At 36.8% G+C, this 26,637-nt stretch overlaps 1 protein-coding gene across 5 annotated transcripts in view; it reads right to left on the bottom strand.

Moving 5' to 3' along the window:
• Positions 1–2,408: 2,408 nt before the first annotated feature.
• Positions 2,409–26,637, bottom strand: part of LOC107757144 (tyrosine-protein phosphatase non-receptor type 13-like) — a 33,611-nt gene continuing 9,382 nt past the window's right edge. For 4 of the 5 annotated variants that reach the window (XM_016574556.1, XM_016574554.1, XM_016574555.1 and 1 more), the window contains 35 exons: positions 25,988–26,126; positions 25,753–25,905; positions 25,394–25,579; positions 25,094–25,253; positions 24,692–24,935; positions 24,503–24,603; positions 22,717–22,794; positions 22,516–22,623; positions 22,316–22,432; positions 21,864–22,063; positions 21,664–21,765; positions 21,487–21,580; positions 20,647–20,732; positions 19,004–19,193; positions 17,671–17,873; positions 17,227–17,322; positions 16,699–17,144; positions 15,459–15,774; positions 14,941–15,111; positions 14,286–14,460; positions 13,919–14,129; positions 13,785–13,822; positions 12,697–12,780; positions 12,052–12,116; positions 10,419–10,580; positions 10,165–10,339; positions 9,352–9,437; positions 8,966–9,039; positions 8,296–8,444; positions 8,005–8,150; positions 7,689–7,779; positions 4,467–4,801; positions 3,277–3,492; positions 3,060–3,122; positions 2,409–2,752 (listed from right to left, as the gene is read on the bottom strand). In XM_016574556.1, coding sequence (XP_016430042.1) covers positions 2,657–2,752; positions 3,060–3,122; positions 3,277–3,492; positions 4,467–4,801; positions 7,689–7,779; positions 8,005–8,150; positions 8,296–8,444; positions 8,966–9,039; positions 9,352–9,437; positions 10,165–10,339; positions 10,419–10,580; positions 12,052–12,116; positions 12,697–12,780; positions 13,785–13,822; positions 13,919–14,129; positions 14,286–14,460; positions 14,941–15,111; positions 15,459–15,774; positions 16,699–17,144; positions 17,227–17,322; positions 17,671–17,873; positions 19,004–19,193; positions 20,647–20,732; positions 21,487–21,580; positions 21,664–21,765; positions 21,864–22,063; positions 22,316–22,432; positions 22,516–22,623; positions 22,717–22,794; positions 24,503–24,603; positions 24,692–24,935; positions 25,094–25,253; positions 25,394–25,579; positions 25,753–25,905; positions 25,988–26,126 — 5,356 coding nt within the window. In that variant the 3' untranslated portion in view covers positions 2,409–2,656. Of the gene's footprint in view, positions 2,753–3,059; positions 3,123–3,276; positions 3,493–4,466; positions 4,802–7,688; positions 7,780–8,004; positions 8,151–8,295; positions 8,546–8,965; positions 9,040–9,351; positions 9,438–10,164; positions 10,340–10,418; positions 10,581–12,051; positions 12,117–12,696; positions 12,781–13,784; positions 13,823–13,918; positions 14,130–14,285; positions 14,461–14,940; positions 15,112–15,458; positions 15,775–16,698; positions 17,145–17,226; positions 17,323–17,670; positions 17,874–19,003; positions 19,194–20,646; positions 20,733–21,486; positions 21,581–21,663; positions 21,766–21,863; positions 22,064–22,315; positions 22,433–22,515; positions 22,624–22,716; positions 22,795–24,502; positions 24,604–24,691; positions 24,936–25,093; positions 25,254–25,393; positions 25,580–25,752; positions 25,906–25,987; positions 26,127–26,637 lie in introns of those variants that run through there. The other variant, XM_016574557.1, reaches the window with a different exon arrangement.

A 26,637-nucleotide genomic window follows, 5' to 3' on the forward strand; every position in this document is an offset into this window, starting at 1 on the left:
CATGATCAATGACTGGGGTATGTCAGATACCAACCACATCCTCCACCAGTTCCCTTCTGCAAGTTCACTAAATCAGACCTCGCTAAAGGAATTGCTTTATGTCAGCGGGTTGCTGTTGTCAATGAGTTTCATAGAATAGCTATTTTATAGTCACACTGTAGATGGAAAAAAATGCAGCAATATTTGCACAAACCAGAATAATAATTAAATAATATAGGATTGCCAAGTACTAAATAATACAATTAATGTCAGGGATTTAATTCCACCAACACATTATGTTTACTATGAGGCAACAGTGGCATTGTTGGTCTTTACTAATTGAAAACATTTGGAGAACATGAAGAAAACAGAAGTAATAATGAAATCCAGATGGGTCTTTTTTATAGCAAAACATGCCTGAAATCACATCAGCTAGGGGAAGAGCGTTTCATTTCCAACCCATAAAGGTAGCTTCTCAGCAAAGAGTGATTGTTCAGTTAATAATAATAGGGATCATCCCTCCTGATGTGAAATTTGTGGTTTAGCACTTTACAAAAAGTTGAAGACAGCTCAAGCGGCGGCTGCTATAGTTCACAATACCAACAAGGCCTGGAACAGGCAAACTTGCTAATCATGTTTTCGCACAAATGTTTGGCTTTGAAGGCTTTCCTCCTCTTCTGCAAGGTCAAAAGGCTTTCCATGCTGTCACAAGAGCCCATGTGAGAGGCGGTATTTACTCTGCAGTAAAAGCAGAGTGGGAACACTCTGCCCCGTGTGCCATGGCTTTTGGCTGTAAAGTCTTTGTTTTTATTTCTCCTACTGAAATTTATCATCCACAGCGTGGCCGCAATGACACCTGGAAACCTCAGGATGTGTACAGATCAAGTGCAGGAAGAAAGGCTTCTGAGATGTGCTGACATAGTACATATGATTCAGTGTGCTACTAAGATCAGTGTTGTAGTTCTTTGTTATTGGCTGAGGGTATAGGGAATAGAAAATGTAAAAGAATTTAACATTTTCCGATTCCGAATCTGGCTCAAAAGAGTGATTAGTTCTATAATCGGACATAACTTGCCAACACATTCTAAGAGCAATTTGTAACTATTTTACATTTTGGTGAACCAGTGGCTAATTCCTATGAACTGGTACCATCTCATTTGTTCGTTTTCGTACTCTGCTTGCGCCCCATTGATGGTTAGGTTTAGGTATTGACCTTCACGCTTTTTTCTAAAAGTTTATATGAAATTGCACATCATATCGCGTTTTCTAACGAGATTGAGATGGTCATGTTGTCTGTTTCTATATGTAGATTTAATGGCAGTGTTGCGGTGCCATTGAAAGTAATGCATGGTCCACTGCCGCGCAAGAGTATTTTAGTATGGTATTTTGTCCGCAAAAAAAACATGTTTCTGTTTCTAACCTGAATATGATAAATGACATTTTGAAACACATGAAATACAATTATATAGTGTTTTTATTTGTAAAAATGGGTACAGGAAGAGTAATATATTTCTGATACATCTCATAACTATAGCTTATAATTGAGCTTTCCATCAAAGTACAAGGTTAATAATTTATAGTGTAATAAAGCAATATAGAAGTTTGATCACCTTTTCACACAGCCTGTGGAAAATTAATGCAAATAAATAGATCAAATTGGACAATTTACCCATTTTAAAAGCTCTGATGTGCTCTGATAGACTATAATAAACTTAGATTTTAAGACATTAGTGTGCTGCAAATTTTTGTGCTGTTGCTTTGCATCAAGCTAAACAGTGAAAAGTACTACAGTTTCACAGAATATTGGTCCATTAGCATTTCCAACCCATTCACACATTTGTTGCTTAATATTGTGAGACCGATGTCTTAAGATGGTTTACTGCAAGAGTTCTTTCTCCATTACATGTGTAAGCAGATACTTGCTCTGCTGTCCAAAGTCAAATCCTGGTTTCCAAGTGATTACGCCTGCTGGCAGTCCCTCATAGGCTATGCATTCAGATAAGAAGGCTGTGGTTTGTAATCTCTTTGCATCAATCCTATTTCTTTGGGTTAATTCCTCCTGCTCTGACCTAATGTCAACTAAGAGGTAAAACAGCTTGTTTTAATCAAGAAGAGTGCAGATAAAGAAAGATAAACTGGTAAACTGCCCACATAGTGAAATTAAAAGGCACTTTGCTAAAAGTATCTGTCTAGCAGCTGGTTCTTCTGAGAGTGTAAAAAGCATTTTAAACGAAGATGGCCTCTCTACTAAAATCAGATGCTGCAATACTGTTAAAATCAAACCAGTGCAATACTATAAGAAAATCACATAATTGGACGTACTTCTGTTCAAAATATGAAAAATAAGTTAAATTAATTTTAATTAATAATTAATGTGCATAACTTTTATCTTTAAAAAAAAACATTTTCAACGCAAAATGGCTAAGAGTCCAGAAAGGCTATGAAATTAGTGTTTTTAAGCCAAAATGGTACAAAATATATACCAAATCACACAAGGACATTGCACAGTTAATGAACATATTACCATATTTCCTATGATATATTCAATATTCGATTAATAATAGAAGTGGTCGTACTATAGACACACAATCAACACATCACCATGTCTGCCACTCAAAAACACATATATTGTTGCCTTTCTGAGGAAACACTTGTTTTAAGGACTATAAGGATTTGTTCATGAAGAGGTTTCAGTTTGCCAGTGGTGATAATGAAGAAGTGAGATACTTTGTAACACTTCCAGCCAGACTTTGTAACAAAAGAGGTATTGTTCCTGAAATCAGAGAGAAGAATGGCAAAACCTGTCCAGAAGATTTATTCGACTATACTGTATATTCAGAAGAAGGATAATGCAAAAATAATAAATACACAAGCATAGTGGATAAGTATTATATTCTTCCCAAACATATTTTGACGTAAATGAAAAGGTTAAGTAAATGAAACCCATATAAAGAACAACTCATGATTAGCAGGTTTATTGTTCATGAGCTGAGAAATGATGTGTCCTAGTGAATTTCCCATCGTTGATTTATATATTCATCTGAAGGAAGTATTTCTACTGAATGTCCTGATATACTCACCTTGGTCTGAATCATGCCATGCCGCTGGAGTCTCATCTCCTTTACTATGCCACTCACGTTAATCTATGGCAGCAACAGAAGTACATACATTCAGCTGCTCATACTTAATGTTACGCTGTGTATTTAAATGAGAATTCTGTCACTACTTATGTTTAAATGAACACAAATTTTCACTTTTGGGTGAACTATTGCTTTAAGCTTGGTGCAAAATACTCACACTTAAGTCTTTCTCAATGAGACTGAGGATGACGTCAGTGCAGATGAGGACTCCAGCTCGGCCAATGCCTGCACTGCAGTGGACTACGATCGGCCCTTTAGCGTGAACAGCCCTCATGTATCGCATGAAGCGCACTAGCTGCTCGGAGGAGTGTGGTGTACCATGGTCAGGCCATGTGGTGAACTTTAGATGCTTCACAAAATGAACGTCTCCACTCTGGAAAGGTACACAGTTCAATAATGAGTATTGAATACAAAGTTGTATAAAAATCAGTAATTGAGATTTTGGGAGATTTGGAATTTAGAAGATAAACTGCAAAAACAATGATGTTTAATCAGTATTTTTGTCTTGTTTCCATATCTAAACATTATTAAAGCATGTTAAAAAAAATGAAATAAAACTAAACTTAAAATACATTTAAATAAATGTAAGATTTTCAAAGAATATACATGTATATCCGCTGTCAGAATTAGAGTTGAAATAGCTGATGCAAACATCACAAAAATCCAGAAGTAATCCCCACAACTCCAATCCATCAATTCACGTCTTATGAAGCAGAAAGCTTTGTGTTTATAAAACACAAATCCTTCATTAAGGAGTTTTCACTTTAAACGGTCGCTTCTGGCCAAAATACCAGTCCATAATACATAACGCTTCCCCCAGTGGAAAAAGTCCTTCACTTGTTGTCCCTTGTTTTCACTTGTGAACGGTTACTGATCTGTGTTTATTTCTCTCCTGATTCAGACGAGACAACTTTTTCACTACAGAAAGCAATATTTTGGAGAAAAGACTAAATATTTTAGCCGGAAACAACATTTTGAAATTAAAAATGTCTTAATGAGGAATTTATTACAAACACACAGCTTTTCACTCCACAAGATGTTAATTAATGGACTGGAGTTGAGTACTTGTGGATTATTGTGTTTTAGCAGCTGTTTGAACTCTCATCATGACGGCACCCATTCACTACAGAGGCTCCACTGGTGAGCAGGTGATGTCATGCTAAATTTCTCAAAATCTGTTCCAATGAAGAAACTCATTTACATCTTGGATGGCCCAATTTTGATATTTTTGGGTGAACTATTCCTTTAGGGATGTTGAAAACATAGCCTGATTGTGATGTTTAAATGGTGGCTTTTACACTGAAAAGGCTACAATAAGAAAACTTCCATCAGGTATGCGCTCCTAACCTCTTTTTCCACCATCTTGATGACCTTAATGTGGAAATAGGCAAGCATCTGGTAGTTATCCAGGTGGAGCTGGTAACGGCTGGTTTCTTTGGGAACGTCGAGCTTCTCGGGCCAGTACTTGTGGCATTTTACCCGGCCACGTTCCACCTCCTGAGTCATCATGGCGATAACATCAGACTTGTTCTCCCACACCATCTGCCAGAAGTTATCCTGAGTGCCAGGCAAAGGGCCCTGAGCGGAGATGTAGAAGAGCTCCTCTGTGCCCACCTTCATACGAATGTAGCTGGCATTGATGTAGCCCTCATTCTCTCCGACAGGAACACGTGTCTTATCATCTGATTGTTCAAACAGTTGAGATAAACAGGGATTGTAGATTGTGATCAATTATTCATACACGGTTTTAAAAAAAATCAGCAATTGCTTCTGCTGTAATGATAAATGTGTTCCTCAGCCAAGATTTTAGTACATTTCAGCTTAAACAAGCATGCGTGTTATTTGGCCATAATATAAGATAAGAAAACAACAGTTAAACTCTCTCTGACGGCTCAGTTCCCACAGGGCAACCTAACCATCGAGTGCTTATTATGAAAACCAGAAGGTATACAGTTTTTCTCTTTTCATATTCATTTAAAATCCATGCATAAGCAAACAAAACTCCTGTGTATTTACTATCAAATGTATGTTTCCCAAACCACAAACAGATTTTTGATTTGAAACGCATGTAGGAGATTTATACGAGGCTTTTGCATTCCTGTAATGACGGGATTGCTGTTGTTGGCTTCGGTAGACAACAGTGTTATTAATCTGCAAACCAAGAATGCAGTGTTGTTGGTTTCCCCATAGAGGAGGAACAAATTATGCAGTGGTACAACAAATAGCTCCAAATAAACAAAACAAGCTCTCAAGGTCATGCTGGCTGTTAAGCCTAAAGGAGTGAACACGGGAGCAGAGTGAGAAGAATATTTTAGTGTATTCTCATGGTGGCATGTTGGTTCATGTAGCCCACTGAGACTTGAGACTTTACCTGGCATTTTTAAAATAGCAACATTTATCAATGTGATGATCACTTTTTATTTTTTTTTTGACTAGAAACACAAAAAAACTATATTGTTTGATTTTTGTTTATTTCAGTTAAAATAACATTATTACTTTAATACTTCATATAGATTAAATATATGTCAAACTTAGAAAAGCAGACAACCCCTACTATTTAGCCTTTTGGCATCAAAACGTTTTTTTATTTTATTTTATTTATTTATTTTGTTATTTATTTATTTATTTTGAAGAAATTAATACTTTTATTCAGAAAAGATAACAGAAAAGACTTTTACATAATTACAAAAGATTTAAATTTCATATAAAGGCTGTTCTTTTAAACTTTGTATTCATCAAAGATTCCCAGAAAAAAAATCACTGTTTCCACAAAACTATTAAGCAGCACATCTGTTTTGAACATTGATAGTTATAAGAAATGTTTCTTGAGCACCAATTTAGCATATTAGTATGATTTCTGAAGGATCATGTGACACAGAAGATTAAAGTAATTGCTGCTGAAAAGCCAGCTTTGCCATCACAGGAATAAATTACATTTTAAAAATATATTATAATAGAAAACAATTATTTTAAATTGTAATAATATTTTTATAATATATAAAATATATATATATAATAAATATATAAAAAACATTATGACTCCAAACTTTTGAACAGTAGTGTAAATGTATACAAATATTATAATATAATATAATACTTCTTAAACATCTTATTTCCATATTTGACCTACATGTACTATGAGTTCATCAGTTAGGCTCTGGTGAGTTTTAAATATTTAAGTAACTGTGCTCATATTTTGTGTGTTACAACAATAATGTCAACAAAACAAAAATTGTAAAAAAAAACAACAAAAAAAAACAGTTTGGCAATTCTTTACGTAGGTCCTATTTGTTAATAGCTTGTTTTGTCCAATTACTCAAGAATCAGTAAGCGATGTATAGTGAGAGTGCTGAAAGGATTGCTGTTGTAACACTTTAAAGGGGGCTGCTTGCAAAAACATGTTCAACAGCTCGGAAGAGGAAAAAAGCTGAAAAATGAAACTGAGAGGGAAGGAGATAAACAAGGGGGGGCATATGTGAGAGGAAGCGTATGTCACTAGGAGTAGGTAAATTCGTGCAGAGCGGCCTCCACAATGGGTGGCATCAGGCTTCCTGGAGAAGGTTGCAGCCCTTGAACTGCCTCCAGCAATAACAGTGGTTAAGTCCCAGGGGCCTCACACTTTTCAATCCCGGGCGCTTTATTCGGGGAACAGAAGCCCAGTGAGCTGCCGTGATAATAAACAAACACTCCAGGCCAGGCTAGGGCCAGTCTGCCTCCTGCCAGCACATGAAGCGCCGTATTGTCCCCATTCTGTACAGAGACCCCCCTCTCTTCAATACAACTGCAGCCCACTCTCTGCATACTCGTTCTGACCTCGCACATGAATGGATGTTTCCCATTAGCAGTGAAAGCAGATCTATGAGTCACACATCTCCTGTTTGAATTTACGTTTTGTTTTGTTTTAAACTGAGGGCAAACAATACCTCATATAGCCTCTGACCTGCTTACACTTCACACCAGCAAAAACTGAATCAGTACTAACAGGATAACCGTGGCTATAGTGTGAAAATGGCACCACATGGGTAAGGAGGTCCGGAAAGCCGCAAAGAGGTGACGGATAGAGTGTGAAATACAGAGTCAAATAGAAGTCTACATGAGCAATGTAATCTTATACCCTACACTGGTAGGAGATCTGGGAGTAAACAACCAGGGATTGGTTACATTTCACTTAATTGCCGTGTCATGTGTTCCACTGTTTACAGGTAAATGTATACAGGATTCATTCCAATAGTCAAGTATACATAGTCAAATACTGTTATAAAACTGCATACTCTGTCTTCACAGTGAATAATGCATGACAATATAGTTATTTTATTTATAGTGATTTTACTATCAAAAATGACTACAGTGATTTTACTGTAAAAATTAGCATAGTTTTTTTTTTTTCTAAGAAATTAGAGTTTCCTGGCAGTATACAGTGTGTGGTCCATGTGGTTGCAAAATGGTGTGAAAATGTACACCCAAAAATCTATTTAATGAGAACTGAGGCTTACAAACTGTAAAATGGCAATACAAATTCTAACTAAAGGTGGGTTTGTGGTGGATTATGGGAGAAGCAGAGGAACTTACAGGGCAGGATATCCCTGTATCTGTTCTTATCCCGGTTTTCGGGTGCTTTTCCGACCAGGCAGCTGTCTGAGGGTTTCAAATGCTCTAAAGCCTATTAAAAAAAGAGCCACACACGTTCTCTCATCAACACATTTGAGTTATCATTCTTTAAATAAAATACTTCAATGTGTATTGTAGACACTACTTTAGTATTAAAGAGAAACTACAGATTTATATTAAAAATATTACAAGAAAATAAATGTGGTGGATGTGTCTGCTTGTATCAATAAGAAATAAAATACAGTTGTTTCTATTGACGTCAAAAAAAGGAACTTACCATAAACTCTTTGATCAGATCTTGCTTTTCTAACTGTTCAAGGGCCTGGATGAGGGCTTTGACCCTGGTGCCAGAATACTGCCCATTCTTAGATGGGGATATCACTGCAAGCCTAGCAAGCTCCTCTTCTGACACAATTGGTTGACCTTAATGCAATAAAGTCCTTTTCAGGTGATTTCAGGATCTACACAAGTCACAGATCTCTAGAATTCATTACTTTAGAATTACTGTGGAATTACATTACTTAGATGGTGAAAATATGAGACATGAAGATTATGTAGTATCATTTACCTGTATGAGTAAGCGTCTCGGGAAGCGATGGCTGAGAAGCATTGTCGTCATCATCACCATCCTCTTCTTCATCACTGCTCCAGCCGTCTGACTGGCTATGCTCTGTTTTCATGGCAGATTTTTCTGGATGCTGCTTCTGGGGGTCTGTCCTGAAGGGGGTACGGGGCAGGAATGAGCAGAGACCTTGACCACATTGCTACGTTCCGGGGCCTGTTATCATGCAAGGCTGATTTTCCTGCGATTTTTCCACCTAAAATGTAAAAAAGCTGCTAATTGCAAGTGCTACGTTCTATAACAAGTGTGGCTTGTAGGCCAGCCTAACTAGAAGCCAAAACTGTGATTATTGGGCCTGTATTTCATTAATGACTCTTTATTGCCTCCCTGTGGCGATTCCTTTTGAGAGCTATGTTAAAAAAACAAAAACAAAAACCAAACAGAAACGAAACAAAAACTGCAATGAAATTAAGCCCTTATGACCTGGTTTATGTTCAGTGACAACAAATTGCAGATTTATGGATAAATAAGACACGTAGTTTTAGTTAATTCGGAACAAACTTTCAGGTCTCATACTGTACAGTACAATACACTTGCAGCACTCTTGATGCCAAATGTAATATAGCAGTAGCAGCATCAAAAAAAAACAAAAACATGGGAATTCAGTGGCACTCACCTTTCCTGTAGCATGTCTGTAACTCCCAGAGATGGACAACACCTCTGACAGGTTGGTGTACAGTTACGACTTTCCTACAGGCAAGAGATAGACAGAAAAAGGAGAAAGAGAAAGAAAGAGGAGACAGGTGATGAGTTAACTCTGCTCGAGGCACCCTTACTGTCATCTAAGTTTCAGCGGTTTCCTCTGAGAGAAATTGGAGGCGGTGCTAATTAATTTTATGGTGAACCTTTCTAGGTGCTGGAACTTGTCACTTATTAGATTAGCTTTTTGTCAACTAATCTGATCTAGGAAGGGCTTTCAATTCACTGGAGAAAGTCATGATATCAGTATTGTAATTTACAAGTTTAATCTAAATGATACTGTAAAAAAAAAAAAAATTATACCTGCTCACATTCCCCTCCAAGACCAGGACATTCTGAGGTCTGGAAAGACACATGATCTGCATGTGTTTCTGTTTGTGATGTAATATCTGCAAATGAAGTATTACAGCAGGAGAAGACAATTAAAATAACAGAACTAATATCTATAATAACTAGTTTCTAACAAGTGTCAGTACTAGTGTTTGAACAATTTAGCTTTTTAAGGTTGTGTTAGCATATATGTCTAGGAAAGGGTGACCAATAGAATTAGTTGTCAAATAATAATAACATGATTAGTTCATAATTGAACTAATCAAATGAATTGCATAGATCAAAATTTTAATTATTTTATCATATTTTAAAAATTATTAATCATAATTAATCACACTAAATGTGTTAAATTGACACCCTGCAATATGCATAATATAAATTTTAAAAATGCATACAAATAAAAATTATTGTGAAGTTTTATTACAATTTAAAAGTACTTTTTTCTATTTTAAATTATTTTACAATATATTAAAAAAAAAAAAAATCGCACAGACCCCAAACCTTTGAACAGTAGTGTATATTTTACATAATTTGTACTCAATATTTAGTTAAAATTGACAAAAAATGAATGGATAAAAAAAGAGATCAAAACAAAAAGCTTTATCCACTGAGAGAGCTATTGGTATTAATTGACCTACATATTCATTCATCAATCCATACCTTAATTAATTGTTTTTTTAATGATATATGTTGAATGATAAATGATGCTGCCACTCTGACATAACAGATGAGAGATAATACAGAGGGATCCATAGAGCATGGTGTACGTGAATCAGGCTTGCTGACCTGCAGAATTTGATGTGATGAATTCCTGAGAGGCCTCAGCAGGGGAGCTGGAACCAGAGCAGGGTGACATGGACAGGATGTCCCTACATACCGTCAGCTGAACCGTACCCTCTGCCTTCCGTAAAATATCCACAACTTTACTGTGACTCAGTCCTGATACAATGATGCCATTCACCTGCACAACATACACAGATCTGGTACACCTCTATATGGTTTATCAATGAAAAATCACTAAGCGAATGATTTGCACATACCTCCAAAAGAATGTCACCTACACGGAGACGACCGTCCTGCTCGGCCACACCCCCACAACAAATATCCTTCACTCTTAGTGTGCTCCCATTCAACCCGCCCACCAGAGCAAAGCCTAGCCCACCTTTCTCAGGCTTGGTGAACTCCACCTGGAGGATACAGCTCTACAGAAAAGAAAGGAACAGGAACATTTAGGCAAACTAAACACTGAGGCCTTGTTAACACTGCACACAAATACAACTTGGCTTTCAAATCCAATCAATAGGACTGTCTGTTCACACTGTCATTTTTCAAGTGATGAAATCAGATCCATTGCTCAGATCAGATGGGTCAATATTTAGTATATCTACACTAGTGTTCAAAAGTTTGGGGTCGGTAAGTTTGTTTTTGAAAGAAGTCTTACCAAGACTGCATTAATTGTGAAATATTATTGCAAATTTTTTTCTTTTTACTTTATATTTTAAAATAATTTATTCCTGTGGTGGCAAAGCAGAATTTTCAGCAGCCATTTCTATAGTCTTCAGTGTCACATGATCCTTCAGAAATCATTGCAATATACTGATTTGATGCTCCAGAAACATTTCTTATCATTATCTATGTTGAAAACAGTAGTGCTACTTATTTTTTTGTGGAAACCGTAATTTTTTTTTCAAGATTCATGAAGAATAGAATGTTTTTATTTCTTTGATCTATAGAAATCTTGTGTAACACTGTAAATGTCTTTACTGTCTCTTTTGATCAATTTAATGCATCCTTTTAAAGACTAATGCATAGATTTTAAAGAAAATTTTATACATCATGCTGTATTCACATAAGGGATAGATATATAGTTCAGTCATGAAACTCTAGATGGCGCAGGCTGATGGGTAGTTAATCGACTTGTCACAAGCTGATTGGTTCATGCTGCATATGCAGCTAATGAGCTTACTGCCTTGCATTTATATGGCTGGCTAGCATTCACTTGAGATTCCTGCAGCGCGCTTTCAGAGTTTCTCTGAAACCCTCCACCTTCCCCAGCTCCACCTGTATAGATCTGCTACGGGTTATTTTATATGCAATTTGTACAGCAGCAGTATGTCTAAAAAACTCACGGCACTGTATCGCCATATGCATTGGCAGTAGCAAGTTCCTGTACTTGCTTGCAGCAGCAGCAGCAATAATCTACAACTACAGCAATAACCAACAGCAGCAGCAATTCAGCAGCAGCGTGGCAGATCTATTCCACCAAGACCAAATACATTTACATTGTCATATCCATCACCATGCTAAAATCTGTTGTCCTGATTGAAATGCATTTAACACATTCAGGAATATACTGTGTTCAAAACTGCTAACTTATTTACTATGTTGTGGACGGTAAATGAGTGAATGTTACCAATCACTAAATGAAGAAAGACAGTGAAAATGAGTGCATTTGAACACAGGGCCAGACATGCAAGTCCTGTCTGAACAAGCATCTGCTCCCATTTTGTAGGAAAGGTTTAAATGATTGCTGTTTGAATAATGTAATATTAATGAATTAAGAATCTGATGCTGATGATTACAAAGGTATTTAGAGGGGAATGGCAGATTACAAAGCAAGAGTCATGTTACAGCCTATGTCATCAGCCTAAAATAAGGCCGAGGGACAATTACCTCCTGCTCTGATGTGACAGACAGCCTTTTCCTGAATTGCATGGCACTGTCAGCGACAGGTTTAACTGTAATAGAAATGAGAGAAAGATTTTGTCAAAAAAAATAAATAAATTGCAACCAAAACTATAGAAATTTTAGATGCATTTCTTTAAGCAGAACCATTTACACACTGAATGGTTCATCAAACTCATTCAACAAATGTTGCAAAGTTAATCCAAAATTAAGATAAAAATCAATCCAAGCATCACATACAATCTTATTCTTCCTGCGAAATGAGAAACAAGTTCACAGCAATTTAAAACATTTCCCAAACTCACGAATGTCTCCCTCCTCTGCTGCCATTTCGGGGGGAGATGTGTTGATGACCTGCTCTGTGCTACTGTAGGTAAACTATGCATGCCTTTTCAAGCTCTTTCAGACCTCCTGGCTAGAGGTCTCCTAGCAACCCAGATGCCCACTAGATCAGCTGGCCTTTATTCGTCAGACACAACGAAAGCGCACTTTGATCGACCAGAGGAGGCCATGTCCCTTGCTAATAATTAATCCTGCACCCGCTGCCCTCTGAGCAGGACATGCCATGTCTGTCAGCACAGATCTAATGCCACAACTCCCAGACAACAGAGACACAGGAAACCAAAGGTTTACCATTGGTAAGAGCTGCCTTCACGTCAGGGGACACAGGCTCTTCAAAGCGAGGAAAGACTTTTTTCTCCTTCCATTCAAACAAACCTGAAGAGGAGAAATAGAAGGAATAAACAAATGTTTGTGGTTTTAAATATGTTACTCGAGAAATCAGTTTGCTTCATTTAAAAAAAAACAAAAAAAACACACACTTTATAGACCTACATGAGATTCTTATTTCAATTAAATCTTACTCACATATGTGAAAAAAATTATTTATTTATTTTAAATATGGTACTCCATAAATCAACATTTGCTTCCTTTTACATGTGTAAGAAAATATGAAAATAATTTTTAGACCCTACAAAAGGATTTTTTTGTCTTTTTTTCAATGAACTCTTTCTGACATTTTCTGTATGGCATGAATTTATTATTTTTATTATTATTATTATTATTATTATTTATGCTCAGGCTCATTTAATAACATAACTAGTTCTGCACAACCACTATCAACAACAGGTTTTGCACAGGCAAGCTCCAGTACATTTTTTTTTTAAATATTTGTTTATGAATTGCTTTTAATTTAATTAATACTTTTTGTATTAATTCCACTGTACATATCAATATGGATAGAGTGAAAATTCAATGGTAGTGATTGAAATCAAAATAATCAATGATTATTTAGGACTGACACAGTGGGTAATGCAGTCTAATAAAAGTTGACACTCCGCTTAAAATGACGCGATGTCTAGTGAAGCGTGAAAGCCTAGGCTGCTCTGGAAAAGCACTGGAGCAGCTCTCTGCCTCATTTCTGTCACTTCAGACTAGACTGAAACACGTTGATCACGACTGCCCTCTGCAGCCCAGCCAGAGACTAAACACGCCCAGAGCAAGAAAAAAACATCCCACTGACAGCCGGAGCAGTTACCTGGCCCATGGGAAGGTTAAAGTCTCTATGTAACTCCATATAATCCCAAGCAACAAAGCTGTAATAGCAACAAACACACTCAAAGCGAACAAAAACATTAAACATAATTACAACCTCTTATTCTGTACAGATTATGATTAAACCAATTATTGCTGTAATTCAAGTAGATTCAGCTCAAACATACCATTCCATTTATCTACTGGTATCACTGGTTGATCATCTCTGAAACAAAGAAAAAACATTTAATAAAAAGTTACAAAGGCAAAAACTGACACTTTATGTAATTAACATTTAAACTTAATTATACTCCAATCTCACCTCATGGCTTTTAATCTGACTTTGCGCGGGGCACTCTCGCACACTTTCACAGCATCCTCCAGCATCATTCCCAGGGTGCATTTCCCACATATATAAATAATCTTGTCATTGGGCTGGACGCTGCCCTCTTCACTAGCAGGGGAGTTTGGCACCACCTCCTGGACATAAATTCCCTGCCACTTGCTGCCAATTCCCCCTGTTAGCTTGATACCTGCATAGACAAATGCAAAAGGATAATTTTTTGGATCAAATTTTGAATTGAATACAAACTTACATACCTTAAAATGTTTTTGTTGTTGTTGTTGAAAATTCTCATTATGTGACACAATGTTACCCTGGTTTCCGCTACTATAAAGCATTTCCTCACCCAGTTGTCCGGATGGAGTCTTGGGAATGACAATGTCCTGGAGGGTGTCAGGAGGCGGTGGAGGGAGTAGATTTTGCACAGCTCTGCCCAGCACCATGTGCAGTCTTTTAGAGGAGGACCTGAGGATGCTAATAGCCACGTCATCTGACACGCTGGTCACATTGTGACCGTTTACCTGAAAAATATATGGAGATGAGTGAGTGAAGTGAGTGAGTGAAGTGACATGTGGCCAAGTATGGTGACCCATACTAGGAATTAGTGCTCTGCATTTATCCCATCCAAAGTGCACACACACAGCAGTGAACACACACACACACCGTGAACACACACCCCGAGCATTGGGCAGCCATTTTTTGCTGCGGCGCCCGGGGAGCAGTTGGGGGTTCGGTGCCTTGCTCAAGGGCACCTCAGTCGTGGTATTGAAGGTGGGAGAGAGCGCTGTACATTCACTCCCCCCACCTACAATCCCTGCCGGTACGAGACTCGAACCCGCAACCTTTGGGTTACGAGTCCGACTCTCTAACCATTAGGCCACGACTTCCCCATAATAATGCCAATTCAAATCACTGACAATCAATTCTTATGAAATCTTTAGAAAGGGACGGTCATAACTGCATAACTGTGATTATGTTTCTAATGGTGGGAAAAGCTGTACCATGACAAGCCTGTCTCCTGCCCTCAGTCTGCCATCTGCTTTGGCCGGATTATCCAGGACCTCCTGGACATAAAAGCAGTTGTCCAGTTTACTCCTGGTTATTGTAAAACCGAAACTGCCACACCATGATTTGGTCAATGAGACAGTCAGTTCAAACTCCTTCAATATGTCCTAAAAGAAGAAGAAAAGGGATGATAAACAACAAGGCAATGCTAGTTCACCAGCTAGACCAGCATTAAATAATAATAATAATAATAATAATAATAATAATAATATTAAACTTTAGCACTTTATTTTAAAAAGCAAGCTTCTCAAGGCGGTTTCACAGAAAACAGAAAAACAAGTAACAATGCATGCATAAACTAATAAAATCAAGTAAAGACCATCCTAAAAATATGTTTTCAGATAGGATTTAAGTAAATTAAGTAGGTAGTGAATTTTAAAGTTTGAGCATTAACCAGCATTGAAATTTATGTTGAGGGCTTGTACATCTATAGGCAAATGCAATCAGACTTTACCCTTCTGGGATCTTCCTCATCCTCCTCTTCTTCGTCATCGTCCCAGCCATTGTTGTTGCTGGCTGAAGGGGTGGTGAACTGCGCATGAAGTTTTGTTGGGGATGACGCTTGAGTTGCTTGTTGGTAGGATGGAGGTGTGCTTAGCAGTGATGGAGAAAGGGCCGGTGCAGGGGGCGGTTCATTGGAGACAGCAATGCTGCTGCTTGGAGGAGAGGGCGCTGTGGTGGTGATGGTCAAGTATTCCTCATCAGCTATGACAATCAGTCCATTAGCTGTGAAACTTGTCATGCTCTCTTCCACGTCTTCAGTTGTGTGACTGTGATAAAAATATATTTTAGTCTTTCAAGATCATTGTCTTATATGAATAAACATCCCCAGTTTTTGTTGTAACTATAAACCACAAGCGACATAATTTTGTTGATCTTTTCTCATTTATGTGGCTTTGTACTGGGTAGCCCAAACTACAGTGAAATCTCATTGGTTCAAAAGTTAATTCCGCATAGCTGCATATTAAACATTAAATATGAACTGACTGTGTTCCATTGTGCAGAATTTTTGTGTTTAGTGTAGACAGACAAATTGCATTTACCGGAAACATACCAAGTCCCATCTGGTTATGACACAGTGTTGGTTTTAATAAATGGTTAGTTTTTGGGTCAAGGAGGAAGTTCTGAATTTACATTTTTTAAGTTAAAACTTTTATTCAACAAGGACGCATGAAATTGACCAAAAGTGACCAAAAATGACATTTATAATGTTTAAAAAAATTATATTTAAAATAAATGCTGTTCTTTTGAACTTTATATTCAAAGAAAAATGTATCACAGTTTTCACAAAAATATTAGGCATCACAATTGTTTTCAACATTGATAATTATAAGAACTGAGCATCAAATCAGGATATTAGTATGATTTCTGAAGGATCATGTCACACTGACAGCTAGAGTAATGACTGCTGAAAATTCTGCTTTGCCATCACAGGAATAAATTACATTTTATCACATTAAAATAGAAAGTATTTCACAATATTACTATATTTACTGTATTTTTGATCAAATAAATGCAGCTTTGGTGAGCATAAGAGACTTCTTTAAAAAAAAAATGTAAACGGTACTGTATCTCAAACATTCTCAAAACCAAAACGAAAATTTGATTCCGCATTAAATGGCACATTTATATTTAATGTTAGGATCCTATTGATAATTTTATAGAACATATCACAGAAATAAACAGGCCTTTACCTGGTATAAGCTGAGACATGGTTGGTTGAGATGGTATCATCTTCTTGCTGATGGGCTGTAATTGCTGTTTCAGGGGCTGCAGGAGTTGGTGCTGTGTTGGCTGCAGTCACTTTTACAGTGCTTGGTGTTGGGGGAGGAGTTGGGGGTGGAGCTTTGTTCTCATGCCCCTCCCCTATTATGGCATGAGGTTTTGGTTCTCCAGCTTCACCTGAGGATGGACGTGGAGGTAGGGGTGGAGGGGCTGATATAGTCATATCCACCAGCTCAGTATCTTGTTTCTGTTGGGTCAAGAGGATCTCCTGGGTTTTCTCTGGGGAAACTTCTTTCTTTAGACCAGTCTCTATTACCCGCTTCTTGAGAAGTTCACTAAAGTCTGGGGCGACAGTCCTCACCTGCAGGTCTAGAGACCTGGATCTCAGTGCACGGGCTGGAAGTGTGTCAAGACCCTGTCAAAAAGAGATGTGAGTTTGAGAAATAACATTTCAAATTTAGAGTCATTGCCAACCATGTAGCAAAAAAGGATTTTACCAGAGAGGTCTCAATATCTGTATGTTCATCCTGTGAGGGTCTGCAGATTGACAGCCTGATCTCAGATGGAAATTTTTGGAGGAGATGCAGAACTTCCTGTGGTAATAGAAAGACATACACTACTGTTAAAAAGTCTGGAGTCTGTAAGATTTTTTTTTCTCTGTTTTTGAAAGTCTAATGCTCACCATAGCTGCATTTATTTGATCAAAAATAAAGTAAAAACAGTAATATGTCAAATATGACTTATTAAAATATACAAATACATATACAAATATATTAACAAGTCTGTAAATATATTACATTAACAGAATTGTTAATGTACAAATAAATATTTGTATACAAATATACAAACAGATTCTCAGTACTTCTTTAAGTTATTTGTCTCTCACTCTGCTGTGATGTATCCGATCTTGGAATACTGAATTTAAATAATACAACTTTTACCTCATCGGAGAGGCCTCTGACAGGTTCTCCATTGACAGCCAGGATTATGTCTCCCTCCAGAAGCCCACAATCCCCTGCAGGCTGACCAGAAGAAAGGCTCTTAATATGCACCATGCTGCCCTCATCCGGACCCAGTTCAGATATGATGAAACTGAACCCCAGGCTCCTCAGACTCTTCTGTAGCGTCACCTCCAGGATGTTATCTGCCACAAAGAAAGAGTAGAACTCTCTCATTTTGGGGTTTTTAATCAGTCCAGACTCACTAAACACACACTAAAATCAGTTGCATGTAACTATTAAAGGACAGTTCATCCAAAAATGAAATAAAAATATTTTACTCACCCTTATAATGTTCCAAACACATATGACTTACTTTCTAATAAGTCATATGTGTTTGGAATAAGTCATATGTAATTATATTATACCCTGGCCACTCTTTAATAAAATAAAAGTGAATAAGTACTCGAAAATGACTATTCTGAATTGGATATTTTTAATAAATCAGTCCATCCAGTTCACAAAACCAGTCTGAATGATTTATTTACCAAATAGACCGATCCGGTTATCGTATTCAACTTATTTATATACTTTTATAGTGTTAACTGATCATTGAAATTCACTTTTATTTTTATATTTTCAGTTTTCTTTTTAATTTTAGTTGAGGTTTTAGCAATTTTGTCATGTGCTCTTTAATAAAATAAAAGAGTAAGTTTTAGTATTTTTTTGTATTTAAATAATTCTAGTTAACATTATTTTTATTTTAGTATTAGCATTTATAATACTTCAACTTCAAATTATTTCAATTACTTACTATGCAAGGCAAAATTTCTCCTTTTTATATTTTAAGTTTATTTCATATTTATTTATTTAATTTCAATTATCCAAAATTAATTTGAATAGTTTTAGTAAACAATAACAACACTAATCATACGACATCAAAAGATTTGCAATATAGTCAAACGGACTGCTTTTATGATGCTTTTGCAACACTTCACTTTCTGTTTCCCACAGAAGAAAAAAAATAATCATACAGGTTTGGAATGGCATGAGGTTGAGTAATTGATGACAGAATTTTCATTTTTGGATGTGCTATCTATTTAAAAAAAAAAAAACTATATTTTGACTCTGTCAAATTTGATGCAAAACATACGCCAGCGCAAAAATGTAATTATGGTGATGTAATATATACATAAAAAACAATGTTCCTCCGGACGAGATCTAAATTTGGCTGGGTCTTTGAGTTACATGGGTCTGGCAGCTAGCACAGAGTCGCTGTCAGGTTCAGCTGAAATGTTTTGCAGTGTTTTCTCCCCCTCTCTGATCACCGTCTCACCATCTGACACAAAGCTGAAGTCCTTGGCCCTGACAGACAAGGGCGGTTCCATGGTCACATCTCTCCTCAGGGGGGTGGGCGTGCTCTGTGCACTGAAAGGTGAAGGAGATCTCTGTCTCTCCAACGTGGACGAGGCACTGTAAGTGTCCAACACCACTGGAGGCTCTCGTTCCAGAACCAGGCTCACCACCTGAAAATAACACCGTTATTAAAGCAATATGTCTTCATATTTTATCATATCGGCTGCACACCTATAGTGAACATTCTCACGTCATCACTCTGCTTAACACAAGGCCTGTTACCTAACCAGTGCGTGTGGCTGAAGATCATGTGGCTGGTCAGCTTAAGTGTAATAGCGTGTCAGTATGACGATGCAGGGCTCAGCATCATACCCTAGAAGATCTTATTAGCCCAGACAAAAATAACGACCGACACATATGCTTTCACAACCGTGTGTCACTTTAGATCTTTCTTTTGTGCTGTCTGAGAACCCGTAAGACACAAGGGTTGCTGATGTTGTTCTCCTAAAGTAAATGACATGCTGAAGAGAGGAGCAAAGGCCCTTCAGACATAATGTGACATTTGGCTCGCCCCTTGTGCTACAGTTCACATCTACAGCAGTTACTTCTCAAAATGTCAGCTAAGATTAAATGAAAGTAACTGCTCTTTAACTGTTCGTAAAAAACTTAATGCAAGTGCTCTGCTACTAAAGACTGAACTGACTCACATGTCAAAATGCTTGTCAGGTGAGGAATAAGCCTTCACTTCATTTGGCCTCATTTGGTTTTTGTTAATTATTATGGTTTTCATTAAAATTAAAAACTTAAACTTGAATGAAAATTAAAATGCTGCCTTGGAAGCTAACTGAAATAAAATAACTTGAAATACTAAAATGACTAAAATTAAAATTAAAACAAAATTAAAGTTAAACAGAAATATAAAAACAAAAACGAATGAAAATTGCACACAAAAGAACTAAAAAAAAAAAAAAAAAAAACTAAAATTGGCTCGCCCCTTGTGCTACAGTTCACATCTACAGCAGTTACTTCTCAAAATGTCAGCTAAGATTAAATGAAAGTAACTGCTCTTTAACTGTTCGTAAAAAACTTAATGCAAGTGCTCTGCTACTAAAGACTGAACTGACTCACATGTCAAAATGCTTGTCAGGTGAGGAATAAGCCTTCACTTCATTTGGCCTCATTTGGTTTTTGTTAATTATTATGGTTTTCATTAAAATTAAAAACTTAAACTTGAATGAAAATTAAAATGCTGCCTTGGAAGCTAACTGAAATAAAATAACTTGAAATACTAAAATGACTAAAATTAAAATTAAAACAAAATTAAAGTTAAACAGAAATATAAAAACAAAAACGAATGAAAATTGCACACAAAAGAACTAAAAAAAAAAAAAAAAACTAAAATTGGAATAAGAGCTAATTAAAAATATTAATAAATTATATAATAGTATATAAATAGTATAAAAATATCACTGAAAAATATATATCACTTTAAATATGAAAAAAGGTAACTGTCTTACATATGTAATCATGAGTGTTAGTGTCATACTGTGGACTCAATCATATGCAATTACATAAACGGTTGTGATTGTACCACTCCGAAGTAAAGCAAACACATGTCAGTACCTCCCCCGTCCTCTCCAGGCACTCTACTGCCTGCCTATGTGTGACGGCACGCAGGTTACAGCCGTCCACCTCCAGCAGCCTGTCACCTGTCACACATACAAGAATTCATTGAGCTGTCAACACCAATCATGCCTCACAACCAGTCAGGACTCAGGATGCTGCATATTCATGCTCATTAGCATGTTTGTAACACATCCGGGTCATATTTGTACATTGTCAAGGAGATGACAAATATGCATAGAACACAAACTGGAACAGATACCACTATGTTCAAAAGGGGTTAGTAAGGTTTTTGGTTTTTCAAAGATATTAGTATTTTGTTCGGCAAGGATTTTTGTCATCAAAAGTGACAGTAAATGTACTCATTTTAAATTTTATATTTATAAATTAGACTGTTACAAAAGATTTCCATTTCAAATAAATGCCAAAAATCTTGAAAAAAATTATACCAAGGTTTCCACAAAAATGTTACACAGCACAACTTTTTTCAGCATTGATAAGAAGAAATGTTTTTCCAGCACCAAATCAGCATATCATGTGGGTCATGTGACACTAAAGACTGGAGCAATGGCTGTTGAAAAATCAGCTTTGCCATGATAGGAACAAATTCCATTTTAAACTATATTCAAATAGAAAATAATTATTTTAAATTGTAATAATATTTTACAATATTAGTGATTTTATCTGTATTTTTGATCAAATAACAGATTTCTTTCATCTTACCGACTGTCATCTTACAAAAATTAGGTCTTTAAAACATTATTCTAGGAAAAGTCTGACTAACAGAACATGAATTGAATTGAATATTAGGTTTTATAATTGGTAATGATGGATCCTAACCTATCTGTATTCTTCCATCTTGATCTGCCGCTCCTCCTGGTATCACGCTTTTGATGTAGATTCCTCCATGATGTACATTAGTGTTGATTCCCCCCTAAAAATCATTAAAAATAGTATCATACTCCATGTTTTAAGATTTGAGAAATTAAATGAATACCACACTGAGTAAAAACTCACAGCAACACTGATTCCCAAGCTACTGTTGGTCTTTCTGAGCTCCATGTAGATTGCTTCACCTGGCTTTGAGCTGAAGCTGGAAGAATTATTAGACATCCTATCCTGTATAGGATGAATAATAAAAAATGATTTTGGTTAGCTTTTGTTCATGTCAGATGTTTTGTAATAAACTGAACAGACTGCATCACTGTAACTCATACCTGAATATCCAGAATCCGCACAACAGGTATGTGCAGCCTTTTGCCCATTTTAGGAGTCATGATGTTGGAGAGGGTCTCCTCCAGCTCCTCCATCACAGGCCTGTACTCTGCACTCAGGGTGCTTTGAGAGCCAAAGCCTCTTTCCAGCATCATCCCTAAATTACTTGTAGCCAGTGAGGTCTTACTGTCCCGAAGATCCTCTACTCAGGAACAAAAAAAATGGAAACAACTTACCTGACAGTGGTTAGTTTTTTTTTCTTTTAAAGATAAATGTGTAATTACTATCACCAAATGTACTATAATTGCAAAAATACAGATATACAGTAATGGCTTGCTGGGATAGGATAATGTATTTTTAATATAAAAAATGTACACACTTCATCTTTAATAGTTTAATTATAAAGACAGATCATGACAAATACGTAATGGATTGGTACAATATGAAGACATACGTTTGGGTTGGGACACTATGAGCTCCACTTCATCTGGGCTGCTCTGCAGTATGGCAGCAGCTATATTAAACGTTACCCCCTCTAGACTGATCTTATTCATAGAGATCAGCCGACCACCTAAACACAAACAAAAGAACGAAAGACTTTTCTTTCTTTTCTCTTTTTTGGCATAAAAGAGGGAAAATGTTCAGGATATTTACCTGGTCTGATTCTGCCGTCCCTATCAGCCGGTCCGTCGGGAACGATGGATGCAATGAAAATTCCTAGATCTAACTTCCCCGTGTTGTCCTCTCCGACAATTACAAAACCTTTTCATCAAAAAGGGATACATCAGCATTTTGGAGCACGATTACTGCAAATGCTTAATGTTACATAAAAGATGCACGCTCATTTTCACTCACCGAAACCAAGTTTGGGATCCTTCTTTAAAGTAACACAGATGATTTCTCTCTCTGGGGTTGTTCTTGTGGGTGTGTCCACTAAAAAAATTAATGGATTAAAAAAATGACACACAGTGGGTATAGAAAAGAATCACCCCCCTTTAAAATAATCACATTTTTTTACTTTACAGCCTGAAATGAAAACGGATACCGTTTTTGTTTTATCCAGCTGTATTTACTCAGTGCAGCTTATAACATCCAAGTGAAAGATATAACACCAACATGTCAGAAAAAACAAACAAACAAACAAACAAAAAAACAGAATCACTGAGTTGGAAAAAAGGATCACCCCCTTGTGTCAGTATTTTGTTGAACCACCTTTTGCTTTAAAATCCAGCCTTTAGGCTGTTGGGATTTGTTTCTACTAACTTTGCACATCTAGACTTTGCAATATTTGCCCACTCTTCTTTGCAGAACTGCTCAAGTTCAGTTAAATTTGATGGGGACTGTTTGTGGACTGCAGTCTTCAAGTCATTCCACAGATTCGCACCTACATGCTTTACTGGAGGAATGCTGTTATTTGGATGGTGAGCTGTATTGGACTTCCACCAGACATATCGATTGGTGTTGAGGCCAAATAATTCATTTTTAGTCTCATCTGCCTCAGAATCTTCAAGCTGTGTTTTGGCAAAGCTCAGTCGTGACTGTATGTGGCCTTTCTTGAGGAGTGGCTTTTTTCTTGCAACCCTCCCATACAAGCCACATTTGTGGAGAATTTGTGATATTGTTGTCACAGGCACACAATGACCACTCTTTGTCATAAATTCCTGCAGCTGCTTCAGAGCTGCTGTAGGCCTCTTGGTAGCCTCTCTGACCGGTTTCCTCCTGGCTCTTTCATCCAGTTTAGAGCGACGTCCTGATCCAGGGAGGGTCTGTGTTGTACCAAATACCTTCCACTTCTTAATAACAGACTTCACCATGCTTCAATGCATTGATAAAGCCTTTGAAATGTTTTTTGTATCCATCTCCTGACTTGTGCCTGTCCACAACTTTATCCAGGAGACCTTTTGACAGTGCCTTGTCACCCATAGTTTACTTCAGTTGCACTACCAAGGACTAAAATGTTCCAGGAAAGCTCTTTTCATGCTGGGCTAATCAAAATGACCATTGCTGATCACAGTTGAAAGTCAAATGGCTTTGTGTGCCAGTGAGAAGGTCATTAGCTACACGTGATTGAGTTTAGTCATTTTAGCAGGAGGTGATCCTTTTTCCAACTCAGTGATTCTGTTTTTCATTTATATTTTTTTCTGACATGTTGGTGTTGTATCTTTCACTTGGATGTTATAAGCTGCACTGAGTATAAAACAAAAAGTTGCATAAAACAAAAACGGTGTCTGTCTTCATTTCAGGCTACAAAGCAACAAAATGTGATTATTTTAAAGGGGGGTGATTCTTTTCTATACCCACTGTATAATATAAACCCAATAATACAAATTAAATATCAACTTTATCATTTAATATTGAGCATAACTTAATTGTTTAATGTTTGAAGCATGTTATTGAGTTGAAATGTTTATAATCAGTTCCCATAAGATTAGGAAAAGTTATGAAGCAGCTATCAACTTGTTTTTCAGGCTATTAAAATGGTCCTGGAATTTCTAAGAACCTAAAAAGAACATGAGGGTTAAATATTTACATTGCAAATATTAGAAATGTCATTATCATAGAAATATAAGCTAATTGTTAGAAGTCAGAGTCAAACTTTAACATTAGATCCAGAGAGAAACTTTAGAGTTTCACCGTTTACCTCTTATAGACGAGGTGGTGGAATGAACCTCTGAGTCATGCTTTTGCAAAGAGACATTGGACATGATGCGATAGACTGGAGGACTGAAAGCTTCTGGTGGGCTGCAGGCAAGGAAGATCAACACCATATGATAAATATTTGGTTTGTATTGTGATTTAAATGATTTGCAGAGCAGATCCATTAACACACCTGTTGCTTTGGCTCTGGTCTTTCAGCTCACTTGGAGTTCTTGGTTCAGGAATGTAATTTACTTTGTTCGGTTGCCGAATCCGAACTCCGATTTTTACTGACAAGTCATCGCAAGACTTGCTCATGGAGTCATTTGGTAACACATTCAAACCAATATTGTTGAGCACAATCTCCGAGCAAGACAGCCTCTTTATCTGATTTTGTCGAGCACGGCATATTGATGTATATTTTGCCACATTGTCATCTAGGATGAAATATAAGAAAAATAACTAACTACCAGTTGACAAACTATCAAACCTTTGTAGCTGATGAAAACGATAAACTAAAAAAAGTTCACTGGAGCAAAACACTAATGTATATTCAACCTCAAATGACTCTGTATACAGAAATAATTCTACACACCTGAGGCTAAACAGTAGGTCAGTTGACGAGAGGTCATCTCACTGTGAAACTTGTGCTGGGCTGAGCAGAGGTTCAGGAGGTACTGTGCAATCTTTGAACTCTCGGTCACAAACGAGTGCTTCTTCCCACTCGGGCGGCACTCAATGGTAAATTTTCGTCTCTTTGACAGGATTAATGGAAAATGATTAAAACCTCATCATATTGGTGTTTTGAACTTCAAATAGCATGTTTCTGGATTTCACAAAGTAACAAAAAAAAGACGTAAACAAGCAACATAAGCCACACAAATAATAAACTCACACTTGTTGAGAGACTGTCTATTTCTGTCCAGGGAAATCTGCGGGTTAGAACCCGAGAATTGTTCTTGACTTCATAAACCATAATTCCTTTGGCACAAATTCCCAAAACCAGCTCTCCAATAATAGGTTTCCTTTCACGGGCAACTCTGTGGAACAGCACCCCGTACTCTGGCAGCTGCTGTGCAATCTATAAAAGCAAGAAAGACACATGAGACACTGACAAACTATGATCAAACAGCCAGATGTTTGAGCAAAACTACTATTGATCTGAGAGCTTATTTATTCTATTGCTTCGTTTTATAAGCATTACAAGAGTAATTTTAGAATGAGTGACTCTAACTGAAGGCCAAAAGAAAGAACCTTTAAGAACTCCATCTCAGCCTCCTCTGGAAGCATGTGGGCATTATTGGCATGTAACCTTGGCAACTCCTCTCTTAAACAGGGCAAGGCCACTTTCTCTATGACTCTCTTAGAGATGTACTGCTCCATTTGGAAATAATTCTTCCCATAAACCTGAAAAAGTCAGTGTGATATTTCAAAATACAGTCTAGTTAGATCTGTTGAAAGTTCAAATGTTCATTAATATCTCACTCACTTCAGGCATATAATCTCCAAACTCAGCCTGCAGTGCTAATGCAGCAAGAAACAATGCAGTCTCCTCATTACAGTGCACTCTGTCCTCCAGAACGTCCCTCCTCAGCTGGAGATAGTACTGGTGTTGTGTAAGTCTATGCCTTTAAAAAAAAAAAAGTGAACATTAGAATAAAAGAATACAACTTCACTGCAAACTATTAGATATAATGTCCATTAAAGACCCAGTGAAATCACTTGACAAGTGCAGTTTTCACGTTTCCTGTTTTGATATATTTCAAATGTAATTTATTCATGTGATGGCAAAGCTGAATTTTCAGCAGCCATTACTCCAGTATTCAGTGTCACATGATCCTTCAGAAATCATTCTAATATGCTGATTTGTTGCTCAAGAAACATTTCTTATTATTATCAATGTTGAAAACAGTTGTGCTGCTCAACACGGTTGTGAAAACCGCGATATATTGTTTTCAGGATTCTTCGCTGAATAGAAAATTCAAATGAACAGCATTTATATGAAAAATATACATTTTTGTTCCACTATAATTGTCTTTACTGTCACTTTTGGTCATTCTAATGCATATTTTCTGAATAAAAGTAATAACTTTTGAAAGGTAATATATATGTACTAAAAGTTTGTTTTTGGAGTAAACT

This window comes from Sinocyclocheilus rhinocerous, unplaced genomic scaffold (assembly GCF_001515625.1).
Source record: "Sinocyclocheilus rhinocerous isolate Xijiao unplaced genomic scaffold, SAMN03320098_v1.1 scaffold503, whole genome shotgun sequence".
Classification (NCBI taxonomy): domain Eukaryota; kingdom Metazoa; phylum Chordata; class Actinopteri; order Cypriniformes; family Cyprinidae; genus Sinocyclocheilus; species Sinocyclocheilus rhinocerous.